Source organism: Oreochromis niloticus, linkage group LG13 (genome assembly GCF_001858045.2).
Source record: "Oreochromis niloticus isolate F11D_XX linkage group LG13, O_niloticus_UMD_NMBU, whole genome shotgun sequence".
Classification (NCBI taxonomy): Eukaryota; Metazoa; Chordata; class Actinopteri; order Cichliformes; family Cichlidae; genus Oreochromis; species Oreochromis niloticus.
In genome coordinates, this window is record NC_031978.2 from 29,324,837 (window position 1) to 29,345,988 (window position 21,152).

The 21,152-nt window shown below is 45.0% G+C and overlaps 1 protein-coding gene across 1 annotated transcript in view; it reads left to right on the forward strand.

Moving 5' to 3' along the window:
* Nucleotides 1–1,823: 1,823 nt before the first annotated feature.
* Nucleotides 1,824–21,152, forward strand: part of bcl11aa (BCL11 transcription factor A a) — a 54,344-nt gene continuing 35,015 nt past the window's right edge. The window contains 2 exon segments of the mRNA XM_005457040.3: nucleotides 1,824–2,193; nucleotides 6,325–6,774. Coding sequence (XP_005457097.2) covers nucleotides 2,139–2,193; nucleotides 6,325–6,774 — 505 coding nt within the window. The 5' untranslated portion in view covers nucleotides 1,824–2,138.

The following is a 21,152-nucleotide window of genomic DNA, read 5'->3' on the forward strand; positions in this document are numbered from 1 at the left end:
TCTACCTTCTTTTCCCCGGGAGATCCTCTCCGTCTGCCTCTCTCCCCCTCCCGGTATACCGCAACGATCTCTTTCTCCGGTTCCTCCGCCCGGCCCCGGCGGTACTCTCTCCTCTGTGCGTCCTCCGAACAAACCGCCGGAGTCGCGTCTTTGCTGCCGTTTTAAGCCCCGCGTTCTTCTATCACCAAACCCCCTTTATTACCAGAGTATTTACAAGCTCTCCCCCTCCTCCTCCTCCTCTTCTTCTTCTTCCTCCTCTTCCTCCTCCTTCTCCTCTTCTCCACCCTCCACCACCAGCAGCAGCAGCAAAACACCCTCCCCTGTACCGCAAGCAGCTCGAACCTGAGGCTCATCTCAAAGTTGTTACAGCGGGCACTAACTGTCCCGCCGCCAGCGAGGGGCTGCAGTTTGGATAGGGAGAAAGAAAGCAATGGGTTGACCCTGTAGTGCCCATCGTGTGTGGGCACATACTCCCCACACCCCCACTCAAAATACACGCTCATATCACCGTTAAAGTTCTGCACAGTGTGTGTGACGCTCGCGTGAATGACCCCGGCATGATCTTCAGGACACGAAGCAGTTTCTTAAAATCAATCAGTAATAAAAATCAAACCCTGCTTGTAAGGTGGAGTGAAGGCTTTGATTTCCTCTGACCTTGTTAAGTCAGGCTGGTGTAAATGATCGCGCATCACTGTGCTGTACAGTCTGCCTCACTCACTTAACCAGTCATAAAACAACGTTCGTGTAAATCATTTGTTAAACTTTTTAGGCTTTTGGAGTCTGACACTTTAACACTGTTCCAAAACAGGAGTGTATGTTTTATGATTATTGTGATTATTATTACTGCGTGAGGTCAGCACTGATACATCCCACTTTGCGCATGTATAGACGGTGCCTGTGCTTCTTTAGCTGCCCGACCAGTTTGTCCTGTTCACTGCAACCGGATAGCTGCTGTCTGTCATTTTAACACATGCATCTCTCTGTCTGATACCCCCCTCCCCACCCCCACCTCAAACCCTCCGAGCTCGCGCTTTAAGGACACATGCTTGTCCGCGCGCGTCCACGGTCCAGGTGAGCTTGTGTCCTTTCTTTTTCTTTTTCTTATTTTTTGCGCGCTTTTGTCGAACCGGAACAGAAGCCGCTACATGCAACAGACTTTTACACACACACACACACACACACACACACACACACACACACTCGCGCTCTCTCTCGCTCTCTCTCTTCCTGTATATATGCAGCAGTATCATATCCGCCCCCTCCAGTGAGCTCCTGTCCGCGGTTTCCCTTGCCCTGTTTTGCGTCCACCTCTCTCTCTCTTTCTGCATATTGCTTTCATTAGACATCTCTGCCTCTCTTTCTCTTTCTCGCTCACACACACACACACACACACACACACACACACACACACACACACACTCCTCCCTCCCTCCAAGTGCCTCTTGTCCGGCCCCCCTGATCTCTGTGTCCATTGGCTTCCACCGGGTCTATTTCTCATGTCCAGCCCCCTCCCTCCGAGCTTTCTCTGCCTCTCCCTCCCTCTCTCTCTCTCTCTCTCTCTCTCTCTAATGACCGTCCATTGGTGTTGTTACTGCGCGTCCCGTCCGTCCCTCCTCCCACTCCCACTCCCACTCGGGTGCCTCGGCCCTGCCCATGTTTTTGTATGTCGGGTGTCTGTCCATCGCCTGACGTTCAAGTTCGCCGGGAACGTCACGTCCGTGCACTTGAACTTGCACGGCTCAGAGGGGGTGGGGGGGTGGAGGGGGGTTGAGGGGAGGGGTGGCGTGTGTGTGGGGGGAGGGGGGGGGGGGGGGGCTTTTGCCATTTTTTCCATCTCTCTCCCCTTCTCTCTCTCTCCATCCACCTCTATCTCACTCTCTCTCTTTTTTCTCTCTGCTCTCCTTTCTCAAAAAAGCCATGACGGCGATCCCGCGATCCATCTTCGCCTCCGCGCCATCTTTATATTATTTCTAATTTATTTTTATTTTTTTTCCTCCCCTTGCCCCTCCGCCTCCTCTTCTTGTGGATGTCAGAGGCGTTGGATGAAGATATTTTTTTTTCTGCCCCACCGGAGTCTCCTCTCTAACCCTGGCTCTCCCCGATGTGATCCGCGCTGAACGCCGCCGCCGCCAGCCACCATGTCTCGCCGCAAGCAAGGCAAACCCCAGCACTTAAGCAAACGGGATTTTTCGCGTAAGTAAAAGATGAGAAAAACAAAATGTCATTTCTGGGTCCCTTTTCACTTCATTCAGCTACGATTTTTTCGGGGGGGAGGGGGCGGGAGCGAAGCTGGAGCTCCTGGACACCGGACGCACCGCTCGGACCCGCGGTCATCTGGACTTAAACAGCGTGGCGAGAAAAGTGCGACACCTCCGTGCGTAAAAGCTGCTCGGAGATCTCTCCCCCCTCCTCCTCAAAGCCTGTCACAGAGAAAAAGTTTTGCGTGTGTGGGTATAAACCCGCCGCAGCTTCTCGCTTCTGTGGGCTGTTAAACGTACTCGCTGTGGCTCCGGTGCCCCCGCGGTCGCTCCGGTCAGTGGAAGCGCGCAGGGCTGCCGGTAGCAGAGCGCGTCCTCTCCGCAGAGCTTCGTGGAGAACTCACCCCGGAATATCGCAGCCTGCTAGTTCTGCATGCTGCTCGTTCATCTGCTCGCTCTCACATCTCTTCTATTTTTGGATTATTTTCAGAAAACCCCCCAAAACAAAAACAAAAAACAAAAAAACTTGGAGGTGGATTTTTGGACCGAGTGGAGGGGGGGGGGACAAAAATCTCGTGTCTGAAAGTCTCTGTATCAGCAACACGGACGACACAGATCGATATTTTTCTTACACTTAAAAAAAATCCCTGTGCCTCGTGTAAAAGCTGTTTATTGATGTTTAGTTTAGATGAGAGGCTTTCTTCCTGAAAGTGCAGATCCTCCTGCAGTTCAGAGTTAAAGACAAGAAACAGCAACAGGACGACAGCATAGCCAGCTCGGTCTTTTTGTTCGTCTTTTTTTTCTCTCCTTCCACAGAGATAAATGTGGACCAACTTAAAAAAATATTCCAAAGCTATACAGAGCTAAGGTAAGATATGAATGCCAGCCTGATGGTTTTTTGGAGCTGCAACGTGTGTGAGGAAAAAAAAACTGACAAAATTGTTTGAACTCCGTGGACAGAATCCACTTTTACGCACGGCGTTCTTTTATCGCCGGATCTTTTAATTAATTCCACTTCATCAGAGTTATTTCAGCGTGATATTTTGAGAGAGAGCAGATGAGTGTGCTGAGAAACTGCAGGGCAACTGGCAAAGTGGCGTTTATCACCGCGCCATGTGCCGCACGGTGCGCCGCCTCGCAGCGTTTTCAGTGACGGAAAGTCCCCGCAAACACGAAAACGAGGGAATTTGGGCATCTTTACGCTTCGGTGTTTCGGTATGTTGACTGGCTGTAGCCCGTGTTAGGCTGTTGGAGTGAGACAGAGTGTGTGTGTCTGTATGAGTCTGTGTGTGTGTGTCCAGTTGGGTGACAGTCACAATGACCGCGTGCCGTCGCTAGGAGGCAGAGCGCGATCAGAAAATCCGGCTCTCGACTTGAACCTGATGAGTTTCACTGCCGCCCCTATCTGCACGGGCTACTATTTGGCGATCTCTTTAGAATAAAGGGAGAGTGTACAAGACATGGGGAAGGAAGGAGGGAGGGGGGAGAAAACAAGAAAAGCAGGGAGACCCCCCCCCCCCCCACACACACACACACACACACACCACCTCCACCATACATCCCCATCTTGAATTCCTCTTCATCACCTCAAACCTACTTTCTTTTTTATTGTTCTTGTGCACCATTTATTTACACTTTAATATACATAATCTCTGCAGACTTTTGACACCCCCCCCCACCCTATAGCTCTCACTTGACACACACACACACACACTTATTTTATTTTTGCATAAATATTGTTACTAAAGCAATTCAGATTTTTTGGCCCCAGAAAAAAACAATCAACATCGTGTGGTCAGTTTTCAGTTTTAGCACCTGTGTTTTTAATATCCATTTTTCCCTTCTTCTTCTTTAATTTTATTACATTTCTGTTTTTTATAGAACATCATTTTCATCGCAGCCCCAGTGCTTGCTTTTACACATACAGACCAGCCTGGATTTAAAACGTTAACAGTGGGGTTTTTTTGTTTGTTTGTTTTTTTCAGTGATGTTTCCTCCTCTAGAATAAACTATATTATCAGTCATTTTCATGTTTTGCCAAGATGGTATTTTTAAAAAATTATTATTATTCTGGGAGGCAGTCAGCCAGCAGTTTAAACATCTACTTTTACAGATCGATGAGAGAGGTGGAACTTTAACGGTGGACTTGGCTGAAATGATTTTCTAATTGATGAAACATTTATACCTTTATTTTTTACAGTCATTCCACCCCCCCTCCTTTAGGAAATGTGATAGCTTTGTTGTGCATGCTCCGACATGTGGATTTAGACACATAATCCTCCTCTCTGCTCCTCTCTGCCTGTTTATTTCACCTACCTGCACTGCTCTAAAAATAGACACACGGCTCTCATTTAAACACGTTTCGTTGAATTTAGCGCTCATATGCTTTTTGACTTTTAAAAGAATCAAATCTTATTTAAGATATCTCGCTCTCCCCTCCTCATGCTCTGCTAAACACCCCAGACATCCCCTCTCAAGTTCAACTTTAGAGGTGAGGGGCGTATGCAGCTTCCATTAGATTTTGTTGTTATTGTTGTTTTATCCGGAGAATTTAATGCCCCCTTCTTCTTCCTCCGGCCCTCCTCCCGGGAGCTGTTGTGTAACTTGTGTGGCATTGTGTTGACCCACAGTTAAATCAAAGAGGAGAAGTGTGACTGTGTGTGTGTGTGTGTGTGGGTGGGTGTGTGTGTGTGGGGGGGGGTGTTGATGGGGCAGCAGCAGCGGCTGCGGTCTTGGTGGAATTTACCATGTTATCTTCATGTCCCAGTTTGCGCACAGATGTCGCGCAGGGTTGCGGCATTCTGATGATATTTCCTTGAGGGGATGTAGTCCACGTTTAGACCCCCCCCCTTTTTCTCTAACACACACACACATGCATTCCCACACACACGCAGGAGCTCTAACCTATCCCTGTTATCAGACAAAATCTGTACCAATCAGCCAGACAGTGAAAATTAAAATCTATTTTTTGATTCTCTGTGGTCTTAAGTTCATTAAAATGTGAAATTGGCGGCTGAGTAAAGAAGGTCAACACGCATCAGGCGGCTAGCGCAGAGTCACACTCTTCACCTTGGACTGGAAGATTTTCTTTAAAAGAGGGACGGTGAATTATGTTCTCCCGTTTCGCCTCCCTAATTCGGCCGACTGCGCCGCTCCTCTCCCTCCTGCTGCAGGACGAGTCTGGCCTCCACAAAAGGCTTCTTAAAAAAAAAAAAAAAAGCAGCGAGGAGTTAATCCGGCCTCGGAGGGGTGAGGAATCGGGTTGAACGGCTCATTTTGGGGCGATTTTCCCGCTGTACAAGAGCCTGGTATCTAAGAACTATAAGTCAGCCACATGTAATCGAGGCCGAGGATTGAGGGAAGAGTTTTATTTCTCCCACACGCATACATGCACACACATGGGCACGCGTGCACACACACACACACACACACACACACACACACACACACACACACACACACACACAGATGCACTCTCTTCGTGCAGCCTGCCCTCTCTTCCCTTTCCCCAGCACATATGCACATATGTTGGACATGTTTGTGACAGTTTTCCCTTCTGCTGATTACAGGATCAAACCCTCTACAAACAAGGTTAGGCAAGTCAAACTCGTCCACATCTTTAGTTTTTTTGATTTTATTTTTCTTTTGGTGAATACTGTGTTTAAGCATCATTTTCTAAGCTCTCATTGGCTACCAAATTGTTATCTTGGAGCAATCTGATTGGAGCTTTGCAGCTTTTCAGGATAGAATTTCCCACCATTTATTGCTGTGATCCACACCGGCTCGCGTTGTAATCATTTTCCCTGTATTACATGCTTTTCTATCATTACAAGGCACATTTTCTCCCCCCCCTTATTGTGCGTGCCGCATGCCGACCTTTTATTTACTTTTGTGTCTCTCTAACTGTGATCCACACTGAGAGAGGTTTTGTGGATTCTTCCTTGTCATCAATTCTTGCAAAAACAAAAAAACAACTGTATTAATAGGTTCGAATTACAGGAGAGAAAAAAAAGGAAAATATAAACATGTGGTTTTTGCTTTTCTGTTCTGAGTAAGCATCACCTTCTAATTTCCCTCTTTCCTCCCACCCGTCTTCTTCTCTCCCTCTTCCCCTCTGACTCGTCAGCAGCTGAGCCCCTCTCCACGGCTGTCGTCTCGTCGGAGGAGCTGTCGGAGCGCTGCTCGGAGAACTCGGAGGAGAGTGGCAGCCTCAACGGGCACCACCCGGGCTCAAACGTGGGCCGGCTGGCCCGGCTGGGTCATGACGCTCACCCGTCTCTGGAGCAGGACCTGCTGACCTGCGGCCAGTGCCAGGCCACTTTCCCCCTGGCGGACATCTTGCTCTTCATTGAGCACAAGAGGAAGCGATGCCACGGGCCGCCCTGCCTCACTGTGGGCAGGGGGCTGGACAAGCCCCCCTCACCCTCCCCTGGCTTGGCCCTCACTCCTTCGCCCGCAATGGGCTCCCTGCGCAGCCGGAGGCTGGAAGTGGGTGTCCAGGCCACACTGGCAGATGAAGATGATGACCGGTTCTCATCACCCCGGGGCATTTGCCCCAAACAGGAGCCCCTCCCAGGTAACCAGAGCTGCTTTCACACCCAACCAACACACATCACCTCTTTCTGGATACAAGCACAGCCACCATGTGGCGAGATCATATCCCCAGAGGACCCCTCAGTATCAGCTTAAGTGTGAACAAACCATTCAAATCAGACAGAAGCCAGAAAGTGACCAAGACGCAGTCAGAAATGTCACCCGTAGGTGTTCTAACGGGCTCACTGTCGAGATTATTTCCTCAGTGTTTTGGATGCGCTCACTGCTGCGGATGAGCGGATGTGTGTGCTTTCTGCAGCGTGAGCTCTTGCTTTTATTATTTCACATTTTATGTCCAAGGAAGCTTCTTTGTTTGTTTGTTTTTTTTTTTTGAGACACACACACGTGACAGAAATCTGATTGGCTGTTAGTGGTTAGAAGGGGGTGAGCGGGTGAGGTGTATGTGTGTGTGTGGGGGGGGGCTTTGTGAGACAAACAACACACAGGTGTTCACCTGTGTTGACACCCCGTGGTGTGGTTTAGGGCGTCTTTCTCTTCTTTTTTTTCTTTTAAAAAAAATTTACGTGTGTGTTATTATCAACAACAAGCGTGTGTGTACCCCTTCTATAGTTCCCCTAAAATTCCAGTGTGTGTGTGTTTGTGCGTTATGGAATGTGAGTGTTTTCCCAGTTTGCCCAGCTTGGCCACAGTGACTAAATCCCACAGGCCAGTTGCAAAGAGCTAAGGGTGACCTTGACTTTGTGGTGCCACTGGTCAGCATTAGTTGTGTGTTTGTGTGTGACTTTGAGTCTGGGGAGTAACTGCGGCCTCTTTTTGAGTTTAGGTGCAGAGAATCTGTGTGCATGAAATGTGTGTGTGCGTGTGTGTTTTTCCCTCTCATGTGGCCCTAGCAGATGTGTCCTGCTCTTGGTGTGGTTTTCACCCCCCCCTTTCCCACCGCCACATCTTACCCGACTAAATGCAGCCCAGCTCTCCATCAGCTTTCATTCTTCTTCTTCTTCTTCTCTGAGTTTACCTCCGTGCCAGACTTCATAGGTAAAACTGGCAATTTTTCCTCCACTTTAGCCGCTCCGCCTCTCTTCCTTTTCCCAGGAATCAAATGAGAGGCGAGCAGAGCGAGGGATGGGGGGAGAAAAAAAAGTTTTGCTCATGGAGGGAAAGTCATTTATTTAAAGCATCTTAACGCCACTAATTATTTGTTGCGGCGCCATTTCTTTCTTTCTTTTTTTTTTCTTGTGCATTTTAATTAGCAGTAGTTTTTAGTGGCGGGCTGCCTGTACTAAATTAGCCGTTACAGAGAGAGAGGGAGATGACACGGAGCAGCGGAAACACATCAGAGGTGAAACGCAGCACACTTTGTCGCTTGAACATAACTCGGGAATCCTAAATGTTGCAGTTTGTTTTTTCCGCTTCAGCGTTTGAGGAAACAAACGTGATCTAAACCACCAGCTCAAAATTTACAGTGGAGGAGAGGAAACTGGATGGGTTTGACCTTTGACCTTTGTCTCTACGGATCTAGAAAGAGTTTTTTTTCACTTTCTTTAGCGTCTGCATGTTTGATTGCACACTCCCCCCATACACACACCCCCACTCCCACACACACTCAGACGCTCACCAGCTAAACTGGGTTATTAGAGCGATTTACATCATAATACCGGCGTCTGGTTGCTTCAATAGCGTTGTGTGTGGGAACGTCTTGGTAGGAACAGCTGTACACTCAGAAGGCAGCGTTATATATCTTGTCTGATGTCGATGTCGAGGTGGACGGGAGACCGGCCGAGCATTATTATTAAATGTTGGGAATTTTCGTCTGGAAAAGGAAAACCCCAGCCTTTAAACTGTCCGTCTGCTTTATTTACACCCTGTCCGCTCTCCTTTTTTTCCCCCCTTCTCTTCTTTTCTTTTCTCCCAGCCGCTGGATCCACACCAGCACAAACCTCACATGCTGAATTTGCGCAACACATTCAGTCTGATAGCCGATAATCAAAGCCAGCGTTTCCCTCCCCCTCCTCCTCCTCTTTCTCTTATCCCTCCCATCCCGACCAAACCCATAGCTTTCATCGTAATTGACCTCAAACTGTCACGGTGGAGTAAATATGTGAAAGAAAAAGTAATAATCTGTCGGAATTTCAGCTGAGATTATTGCCATCCAAAAACAATGACACACACACACAAGCAAAGCAAGGTGAGGGCTGCTGCTTCCTCCTTGCTGTGTATGAGGCCTCTGCTCCCACAGATAGGCCTTAAAACAGCAATACAATTAATGCCTTTAAAAATCTACAAAGACTTGTAGACACGTGCTTTGTTATTAATCTCAGTATTTTCACAATTTCTACTGGGGTTTAGTTTTTGCCTCATTATTACGCACTCTGTTTATTTAAACCAGATAAAATAGGACCATAACATCTTCATTTTTCCTTCCCTTCCCCCTTTTTTTGTTGTTGTTGCTCCGTCTCCATCTGCTTTCTTTTAGAAACAACCAAATATTTTTCATCTCACATTGGAGGAATTATTTTACAGCACCCCCCTCCCTTTTTTTTATCGCTGCATACGTTTTCCTGCACGTATCTTCTCGTGTATATAATGATGCTCCGGCTGCTTGTTGTAAAATATGTCTGTGGTCAGAGAAGCACAGAGTCGCTGTGAGGCTCAGAGGAACACAAAGCGTCCGACTTGTGCTGGAACGCTGCTATTTACATATCAAACAGCCCCGACCGAGTAGAGCTGACACACACCTGTGTGTGTGTGTGTGTGTGTGTGTATGTGTGCGTGTGTGAGAGAGAGTGAGGACTGTACAGGCAAAATGCCGATCGGTGATGCAAAAAAGCCAGCATAAACGCCCACCCACCCACCCACACACACACACACACACACACACACACACACACACACACACACACATTTAGTGCTTTCTCTCTCTCTCTCTCTCGCCCATTTATTCTATTAATCCCTGACTGAGATGAAAATTCTGATTATAATCCCTGAGGCATCCCTCATTCAGAAACAGCATCGCTAATGTCTCAAAAGAGTGGGGCTTCCGCGTGTGTGTCTGTGTGTGTGTATTTGTGTGTGAATGGCTGCGTCTTCATCTTTGCTCCTTTTACTCAAATTGAAAAAAAGAGGCTTGAAAATTGAAATTTTAGCATCAATTCTTCGTGGATTACTTTGACGGCAAATGCATTTTTTTTCCCGCGCTGTCCCGATTTGTCTGTTGATTTCTCATAATTAGCACAAAGGGCTGAAAACCAGTCCTAATATTTGTGTTAATGAGCTCAAATTGATACGTGGCCAGTACGGAGAATTGCTCGTCTTTACTGACCAGTGATTTCACTGAAAATTATTGGCTGATAAGCTGAATTAGCTTATCAATATTAGCTCATTAACCCAGATATTATCGCCGCTTGGACACGATGATAAATCGCTACATTTCTCGAGACAAATTTATCATTCCCATTTTTTTCCCTTCCTTCCTTCCTTCCAAAAAAAAAGCAAATGCAGCTCTTCATGCTAGTCAACCCACTGAGGAGCCATCCTGGCTCAAAGCCTCGTAACATGAGCATTGTTAGTCTATGATCTACTGATTAGCAATTAGCTTATCATCACCGGCTAATGCTGCCCACCTCAATACACATTAGTGCATTTTTAACACCCATTCATTGCCTGGCTTGGTGTCAGACCGCTCGCTCTCCATCTCACGTCTGTCCTCGTCCTCTCTTTTTTCCGTTTTGGCTCTTGCGTCTCTCTCTCTTTTTCTTTCGTTCTCTCTTGATCTCGCTGCAACATTAACAGTCAATGCAAATCCAGGACAGCCAATTGATACTGAATCAATTACAGTACGTTCGGTGTATGTGTGTGTATGTGTGTGCGTGTGTGTCGTGCTGTGGCACATCCCGGCGAGCCTACAAAGAGATTTCACACGCTGGCTGCCATCACTAATCTATTGTTGCTGCCCCCTCCCTCTCTTTATGTCCATCTTTCTTTCATTCTTTCCCTTCTCGGCGTTTTGTTTAGCGGCCTCGAGTGCAGCGTTTGAACAGTGGGAATGTGGCTTTTGTCGGCATCTTGAAGGAAGCCTGCCGAACGTAAACGCTGCCGGTGTGTGCGAGGAAACATCAGCAGCAGGGTAGAGCATGCTGCACACTGAGATGAGTGGAAAAAGTTCATAATCCTTCAGAGAGGCCTTAATGTACGCTCACAAAAAAAAATTCATGATTAAGTAACTGAAGCTCTGCATATGGACAGCAGCAAAGGGGAAAAAAAGCCTTTTGGTGCTGAGTGTTAAAGAGTAGCAATAAAACAAAGACAAGCCTGTTGATTCACCCTTTATCCTGCTTTGTAATGCTCATAGTTTTTCTTTTTTTTTTTACATAAGTCACAGCGCTGAACAAAAACGTAGCCTGGATTTTCATTTAGAGAGCTACTCTAGTGATTTATCTTGAACTTCTGCAATGCTGGACAGTGACACAGCAAAAGCATCATGTGTCCTGACGTTTGTAGCCATCATACACATTACACGTGGTGGAGAGTTCCAAGATGGTAGTAGAAGTAGAACTTTTTAAAGGCTTATTTTGGGGCAAAGTCAGCAAACCTTTGCCCCAAAATAAGTAAATGCAGTCTTTATCAGATTTGACTGCTGATTGTACAAGTGCAGTTTGTGAGTCCTTCAGACCACTGAAATGACAGTAAATCTACATAGTCCTAGAAAAGAGGGGGGCCCTTGCAGCGAGAGTTGCTTCTAGAAGACTCTCCCCTCATCCTTCAAACCCGGTTGCTGCGGTTTGTGAGGCTGACTCGTGAGGTAACCCTGATGACATCACAGAAACATCAGCCGGGTTACTTGTGACTCCCCTAGGGGACATTAAACAGCTGCTTTCTCGACTGAAGCAGGACTAACAAAGGAAAGGAAAGTGACATTCCTGCAGAGACTCTTTGAAACGGACGCATATTAGGCTGACCTCGGCTGCTGTGACCTTTGATCTGTTGAGCTTCTTTGTCACCGTCAGATCCACTTTGTTATAGCGCTTCTTAGAAGACGGCAGCGTTTCAATCAAATGCAAAGCAGATGTATTATTGTTGCAAAGGCATGCTAGCTTCTACTATTTATGCAAAACATTTTGCAAAAGTAGCTGGAGCCTTTTCCTCCGAATCATCGCCCGGTTGGGCAGGAAGTGTGCGTTTCAAATTGCACATGTTACACTGTTTACATTTATGGTGGTTTTGGAGTAAGTAGACGAGTAGAGAGCGTGTGCACATGTGCTGAGTATGCCTCTGCACATGGATCACGGCATAATCAATGTAGAATAAAAAGTGCTCATTATATTAATAACAAATAGATTAAAATCACACAATAGAATTCTTAATGTGGCGTTCTTTCTTTCATACTTTTGTCAGGTGCTTGCTCACAGGTGACTGTCGGATGATTGGGAATCTCGCTCTGATGTCGCCTAGTTTTTACTTTAATTAACCTCTTCACATCCGCCAGGTGAACCACTTGTTTAGGGTCAGGGATAAAATGCATCTCAGCTTCATGCAAAACAGGTATTTCATGCTACTTCTCTTGTATGATTTCCTTTTGAGTATGTCTGATTGATGAAGATATTATACAAAAGGCTAGACGTGAACCTGAACCTAGGCCTGAACAGGTTGCTGGTGACCTCGTGAATGTTAGGAGGATAGAAAGTGCCTGCTGTTGTGAATTGAATTGACTTGAATTGAGTAGAAGAAGAGCACGAACTGTCTAAGAAGTGGGAAATTACATGAGGTGCAATGGGAAGATCAAAACATGGAAGCCTCTTTTTCTTTTTGTTTATTTTTTACAGTGCAAATCAGCTTTGTCAGCTCTGTGGGAAATGATTTAAAATGGATACAAGAGCAGTTTTTTTATTTACAGCATTGTCTGCTGAGTCTTCCTGGGACAAAACACCCTGCTTCCACAGGAAGTGATGAGTTTTATATGTGCAGTGGGTTTGGAATGAATATAAAAAGAACAGGGCATGGACAGCAATCACCACCGCCACCAAGAGACAACAACAACATCAAAGGGTGAAAAAAAGAAGAAAAATCAGAGGGAAAGACGTCACGCTGCCCACACACTTTGACTGACAGCTGATCCCTGGGAAGTGCGGCGGAGACACTCCGCCGCAGCGACGTCGGCCAAACACGGAGACAGACCAGTTGAAACAAAAAGACCCCCGTCCCCCACCACCTCCAGATGATCATGGCCGGCAAAACCCCATTCCAAAACAATGACAGCAGCAGACACGATGAGAAAAGAAAAAGCAGTTTGCTGTATTTACAGCAGTGACAGCGTGTCCGCGACGTCCGTGACGTCAAAGCCCACTACTGTACGCACTCTGTGATGGAGGACTGTTTATTGATCTGGCTCTTTGTGTTTATGCGAATGATTCGACATCCATGCTGCATTTACTTCTTCGTGGTGAGAGGGAAAGCTGCTGTTTTTGGCTCACTCGCTGCTCGCTGTGTGTGTGTGTGTGTGTGTGTGTTTATTCCACACGCACTCGGCTCGGTCTGCTCGGGGGGTGCACATGTAACGCAGCTCTCTTATTATGTTGAAGCCAGTTGAAGGGCTGTTCATAAAACTGTTTATACACTACAAAGCTTATTTATATAGGCCACTGGATTAGAGCCTGGCTCTAAACACCACACACACAGATACACGTACACACGCATGCATATATTCACATGTACATGCAGATGTACCTGTCATTACAACATGCCTGCATGACTGTGGCACAAGTGTGTGTGTGTGTGAACTGGCAGTGTGGATGCAGGACATCCCTTTGTGAAGTGTGCCAGAGCTGAGCTGGCAATGCATGTGTGTGTGTGTGTGTGTGTGCATGTGTGTTCATATGTGTGGAGGAGCCTGGCTCCTTGCTCTGGTTTTATGTTCCCCGCTTGGCTGAACTGCTACTACAACTGCAGAAGAGGGCCGTGCACACACACCACACACCCTATGACTGTGTGTGTGTTTACTGTACACGCACAGCTCTGTATGAGTGGCTCTAATCTTTTATTTGGCATTACGAGCATCAGTCTGTTTCTTTCTGTTGTTTCCGCCACCTTTTTCCCTCCACTTTCTGTCCTTCGTCAGCAAATTGAAAGCACTTTGTAGTGCCAAATAAAGTCCTCTTCAAAGTAGGATAACGCATGTCATTCCATTTTTTGTTTAACGCGTTCAACTCTCTGCAACAGAGTAGACAACTGCCTGACTCCTGCAGTCTAAAATCACCAAAATACAAGAAGCCAGAAACGCTCCCTCATTCACTTCCAGCGGGTATGTCATGGGCCTCGCTCTTTTATTTTGCAAAGCCAGTATCATAGTGACCAGACATGCTAATCAGCATTTCCAGCTGCAAATGTAAATTCTTGTAGGCAAAACAGCAAACAGCTATTTTATTAATCTGCATTGATGAACAATTAATAAAAGATAATAAAAACTTACTCCTAAAATGCTTTGTCGCAAATTCTGAAATAGATTTGACTCTTTACCCACGAATGGCAACATTTTAGAAAAATTATATTGTTATCTGGTTTGATGATGCTCCCTACTCTTCTCATGAGAGACAGTGCTAACAAGTAGCAGCACTGTGTATCATCTTTTCTTCTTCTTCTTTTTCCAGAACCAGTGAGTTGTTAAAAACCAAACGGCATTTTGTTACGCTCAACAGTTCTGCCGGTAGTTGCTGTCCTCAACTAAATGGTATTGTGGCATATAGTCGAATTTTGGCTAAGTTTCTGAATCCTTTACATTATGTAATAGTTCTGTAGGAGACAGCGTTGTTGGATCATAACCCAGGAAAACACCTGATCCCACGGTTTCTGGCAGTATTTGCTCTTTTAATATTGATTATTTGAAAGAAGAAAAACATCGCTGTTCGAGTGGAATCACAAAAAAAGAATTGTAATACATTTCAAATGTATTTGGTATCGTTTAAAAACCTTTAATTGAATATTTCCATTCATGAGTTAAAAAAAACATCACATTGCCACAGAAAATTATTTTCATGTGATATGTCAGGTAACAAACAAACCTGTAATTTTTCTTGTTCCATCTTGAGATGCTGAGGAACACATCGCTTAGTAATACTTAAAAAAAAAAATCATACACATAAACGCACAAACAGCCCATATGGGGAACTCCCCCATCGCTGTCACCAACACACCCAGGACCAGCAGCAGCAGCAGCGGCGCGGCGGCGGCAGCGGCGGCACTGACTTTTCCTGATAATTTGCGGAGGCTCATTTGAATTTTAAGCACTACTTTAATCTTCAAAGCTCAAATGGCTTTATGAATATGCATGCAGTGGGCAGACTTTAGTTCATTACCTAGTTGTAAATTCTAATGACCATTAGGTCCTCACAGTAATTGCCAATTGTTTTGCATTTTTGATTGGCCTATTACCATGCACATTCGTGGCGCACATCAGCCACGCTTGTCAGAGCTGGCATGTCAAGGGGTGTTTGTGTGTGTGTGTGTGTGTATGTTCTCATTTGTGCCTTGCATTTGAGATATGTGGGTGTGTGTTTGTGTGAGCTGGGTGTGTTTTTTAGGCTGATATAAATGAAAGTAACATTTTTTTTTTTATTGTGTGAAGATTGAGAGGCGAGCCAGAGATTGGACATATTTAATTTACATGATGTCTCGTCTGTTCCCTCATTACACTGCTCGTCTCACACACACACACACACACACACACACACAAATTTACAAAGCACACCCAATGCAAACCATCTGGCTCGCTCCTGTACGTGTCGGTCCTGACATGGTAAAATGATTTCTCAAAGCTCATCTCTCTTTCGCTCTCTCTCGTTCTGTCAGCCTATTCATTTTTAGCGCCCTCCCCTTCTTACTGCTTTCTGTTTCTCCTTGAACAAACAGATGTCAGATACCTCTCTTTTCTCTCTCCCTCCTCGTCCCTCCCCAGTTCCATCTAAGGCTGCCATTTTGGAGACAGCGATTCGTCTTGCTAAGTGAGTTTCTCTGTAAACATCGGTGAAAACTCTTTAAAAAAAAGAGACGGAAAGAAAATGAATTCCATTGTTCTGCACTCAGCAGAAAAACGTGCACACACAAAATGCAAGCACCTGTACGCACGCCTTCAAAAAGAAACTCATTCTGAAAAAGGTTCCTGTGAGAGGAAGACAAAAGGGGGAAAAAGTCGATGAAATCAAGCCATTTTTTTTAATCAAATAACGAGGCTGGACAATTAAGAAAGTGAGAACAGCAACCAAGAAGAACTAACGCGAGGGTGCTAATCTTCATGTTTTCTTCTCCGCTTCCCTTTGTTGCTTTTCCTCCTCTCATCTTTTTAGCTTCTCTCTCAGCCTCACACACAAACACACCTCTTTTTCTTCATGTCTTCCCAGTTTGTGTACAAGCGCTGTGAGGGAGATATGTGAACCTACATAGCGATGAAAAGGAATTCTTAATTGCCCAGAAATGAGCAATGTTACAAACGGTGGTGTAATGGACGCAGTCGAGTGGAAGGAGTGTGTGTGTGAGTGTTTGTGTGTGTGTGTTTGTGTGTGTGTTTCGAGGGGTTGTCTCTGGTGGGACTCACGAGGCCTGTTTCCTGAGGTCTCTTTTAGCCCCGTTGCAAATACACACACACACACACACACACACACACACACACACACACACACTATATATACCTCTGGCTGCTGTTACTCACTTCAAAGTTGTTAATATTCAGCTGGGAAACTGTATCCAGAACACAGCTAAATTATTAAGCGTATGAACTTTTTAGGCAGTAAGATGAACTGATGGGCCACATCTATGAGATCCTCCTCTTCTTCATGTGTGTGTGTGTGTATACATGCCCTCTCATTCTGCCCGATGCTTGGTCTTTGGCCAAGGGCATGCATAATTGATCCTGTGCCCGCTATCATTTTCTTGATGTAATTGCCCCAGTAAGATATGATGAAATCTAATGGATAATTTATCCCCCCCACCCCTCAAAAAAACAGATAAAGAACCACTAAAATCTAGTTCTTAGACTTTTTTTTTGTCTGGGTGTGCGCGGGTGTTTAGCAGTACATTTGTTTGCTGTGTGTGTGTGTGGTCAGTGTGGAAACAGTCACTGTTGGAAGGGGAGAGGAAAATAGCCAAGAAATGAGAATTTTTGCCTTTTTTCCAAACACACTGCAGTGGCAGTCAGTATTGTCCAGATGTTTAATAAAACTGTTTAAGAACAAAAAGTTTTAAGGTGGATGTAAAGAAGAACAAAAAGTAACTCATTTCTTTTTTTCTCCTGTGAAGGTGGGAACGTTTTTTAAATCATAAAAATCTTCAAGAGTCCTTAAGATTTCCCAGCCTGCAGCAGAATCACACAATCATTTAACCTCAGCTATGATGACAAAATTGCCCTCCAAATTACATCGGACGTCACATCAGCTGCACTTAACACTTACTAATGCTCACCTCCGCCAAATAAAAATAAAGTGGGCTTAAAAATGGAGACGTCTTTTTAAATGTAAAAAAAAAAAAAATGAAGACGTGTGAAAGTAGTTCCTTGAGCTCCTGCCCCTGCAAAAAATTCATGTGTTTTAAACGTTTTCACCTGCTTTTGATGAATTACTCTCCCTGCTTTTCACTTTCTTTGTCAGTCTTCACCCTTTTTTCTTCACTTTTTCTTCTCCTGTGCTGCAGTTTTCCACAGGAATACAGATGTGTTTCAACATGCTCAGGACTGTAGCTGACACTGCTGATCTCTCTCTCTCACACACACACACAAGCACACACTCAGACACACAGGTACAGTCTGTCTCCTTTAAATGAATGGAAGCTAACTCATCTTTTGGCCTTTGTGTAATTTCCGTCCTTATTTTTTTTGTTTCTAGCTTGGTGAAAACCGTCTGTTCAAAGGTACTCTCCACTGCATAGGTGTGTGTGCATGCCTGTGTGTCTGTGTGTGCATGCAACACACCCCGAGCGCCGTCTGCTGACAGACAGACAAGACAAAGGGACACACAAACACACACACACTGTTTATCTTTGCTGTTCGAGGGAAACGCAGGCCCCAATCTGCAATGCTGGGAGAGGTGTTGAGAGAAATGAGGGGAGGGAATGGGTGTGAGGGGGCAGAAAGACAGAAACATGGGGGAGATGAGGAGGAGAGGGCATAGGGGTAGAACGCCCTAGGGGGACAGGGGATGCGAGGGGGAGAAAAAGAGAGAGAAAGAGGCAGGGGAGTGAGATAGAGAATACTGGGTCCTAGTGGCGACTGTCCATTAACAGATGAACTTGGCCGACGTCCAACTGTTTGATGAGACTGGTGTCATAAGGCTCTGTGTGTCTGTGTGTGTGTGTGTGTGTGTGTGTGCTGGGGGGGGGCTTCACATCACGCACACGTGATTACACACACCGTCTTTCCTCGCTCCTGCTCTGCATATTAACCCTCTCTTGGTGTTCAATGTAAGCTCTCACTCTCATTTTTATCTACCTGCACACACAGCCTTCGGTATCTCTCTCTCTCTCTCTCTCACACACACACACACACACACACACACACACACACACACACACACACACAGATATGCGCGTGCGCTTATAATTCAGCAGGACTAGTTCAGACCGGTTTGCTGGCATGGAAACCGTGCCACGCAGGGTTAAAGAAGGAAAGCAGAAAAGTGAAAAATAAAAAAAATAAAGAAATAAAAACAACAACAACAACAAAAAAGTTCAAATAGACAGAGAAATTTACAGCAGAATTTCCACTAATGCCCCTGACCTGCCGAGCCCTTCACGTCAAGAGACGGAAAGACTGAAAACAAGGAAAACCGCACATAGAGTTAGACAGATGGGACAGATGCAGGCAAGGCAAAGAGAAAACAGGAGGAAGTAAAATCTACAGTTTTAACCTCCGTGGAACTGTTGCTTGTGTAACTGAGCGCGAGTTGACAGTGCAGGAGCACGCAGATATTTACAGCAACAGCCGGGGTCAGGAGGATCAGCAGGAAGGAGGGAGGGTTACGCACTATGTGTGAATTCACACTGCTGCTGCTGCCCAGCAGGTTCAGTGGGTTTGATGCCTTGCTTAAGGGCACGTTCACGTCAGTTGGTTGTCTGGTTGCAATATTGGAAGAAAGAGGAGAGCTTTTAGCTCTAACTGTCATGGGGGTTTTTGTTTGTTTTAAGATGCATTTATTTGCACTTGGCCAGTACTTTATCTTGTGCTTCTTTAGTTCTTCTTCTTACTGCATTGCTCTGGGAATATTTGCAGCACTCTTGTTGTTTTGGGTGCAGGTGACAGGTGTTTGATACCGTCGATTTTTCTTCTAAAAATGGCTGCGTTAGGAATGTTGACTCTTCTAGACTCTGACACTGCCCTCTACTTGGATGTGCTTTGCTGTATTTTCTGCCAGTATAATAAAGTACGGCATGTTCACCTCAACCCGTCACTAACAAGGATCAGAGGTGATAGGAGTAGCTGAGTTGCGTTGATGTAAAATGGTTGTAGACAAGAAAAGAAGCTTTTTATAGTCAGCAGGTCAAGCACATGTATGCTTACACCACTGCAGTTTAAAAAAAATAGAAGTTCCTCATAAAGCGTTATTAAAACGAGAACTTAATATCTTATATCATTTACTCCTCTTTCACACATCAAAAAGAATTCTGTAGGCCAGTTTGTATGTTTAAAGGCAATTTGCTTATGCTGCATGTTTGGCTGGAGAAACATAGTTGATACCAGTGGTACACGACAGGTCCAATATGTAGGAGTGTGCAGGAGCTAAACCTCACATAGTTGTGTAGAAAGATGCCATGCTCTGGTGAAATGCTTGCTGTAAATATGTGCGTGTGGAGAGACACAAATCATTGGTCCTCATGAGAGTTTTAAAAGCCATGACCAAGAAATCTTTATGATTTTTTTTTGTATAGATTTGGAGTCATGTTTCTGACAGGGCTGTCACATAATTATGTTATTTATCATTGGTTGGTGGAGCTATACTGTGTGTATGATTTCATGTCCAACATATGATAGGCCAGGTGGTACGTGGACTCTGTGTGTGCTCTTACCTTCAGTGCCACTGTAAACTGGACCCCATGACTTTACACATGTCCTGAAATACATGCTGATAATGCTGTAGTGTCTTTTACAACAAGCCGTCCTGCAGGCACACTATACATTATTTCTTGACCTTAAAAACTAGACTAAACTGGACTAAATCCCTTCCTTTAAGCCTGAGATCTGTGGACTCAGTGGTTTCATTTAAAAAACAGCTAAAAACCCATCGTCTTAAACTAGCTTTTGGTTGATTTCTGTTTTTCTGTTTTAGCTTTTCTGTGAAGCACTTTGTGATTTTTGTCTTGAAAGGTGCTATACAAATAAAATTTTACTTTACTTTTAAACCAACTTAAAGTAGACTAGACTTTACTAACTAACCAAGGAGCAGTTTGTTGAGGCTTGCTGAGCTCTTTGTTGGGTGAACGGTTTTACCAAAACCTAAAACCCAGTTAGAGATAACGGAAATCACAACAGTGCTTATCAACTTTCTCTGTTAAGATTTCTGTTTTAGGCTCTGAAACAGAAAGCCTGGCCATGTTACAGAGCCTGAAACATTGCTGGGCCTTTTTATATAACAGGGAGCATGTCATGTGACTCTTCTTCCACACAAAATGATCCCTATGAGAGTCACCTACTCCAATCAGAGAACTTATCAGATGATAATGATGAAATGGTGATTTAAAAATATATAAAGGACATTAAAAAAATTAACAGTAGCCGTTTCAGATAAGAGATTGGTGTTGCAGAAAATTGTTAACTTGATGAATTGTGATGAAAAGTTTCCACATTCATGGCGCTTCCAGGTCATAGCCTGCTCCTGACTATGTGTTCAACTTTCATTTAGTCAGGTAAAAAGAGCACCACTTTCATGACACAAAAACTCTGACTTTAAGGTCGACATAGTTCGCTAAGCCATTAATCTCATTTTGTAGCACACCCCTCAGGTGTCTCCACATCTTAGTTTGTACACATTATAGCATTAGCATCCTCTGTTGGCAAACACTGCCAACAGAGGAAGTGCCCAGCTATGAAAAGCCGCTTTGTTTCTTTGGTTCTCAAGAGTTGTTGCAGAAGTCTGTTCTTATGAGCATTTAATTTGTTGCCTTTTTGAATTGGTGGCTGAGCTGCAGTCACAGTACCCCCACCTCTATACACCTCCCTGCCAATGATGCACATTGGAATTTTCAGCTTTAATCCATCACAAGCAAATTCTGTCTCACAAAAAAAGTACACTTCTTAAATCCTTCCAATTTTACCCTTAAATGCTATTTTGACAAAAACACCTGAGTCGGGCTTTCTCATGTGGGTTTTTATATCACAGTGTTGTAAGTGCGGCTAAGATCAGTGACCACTGCTCCAAATCCAGAATAAGC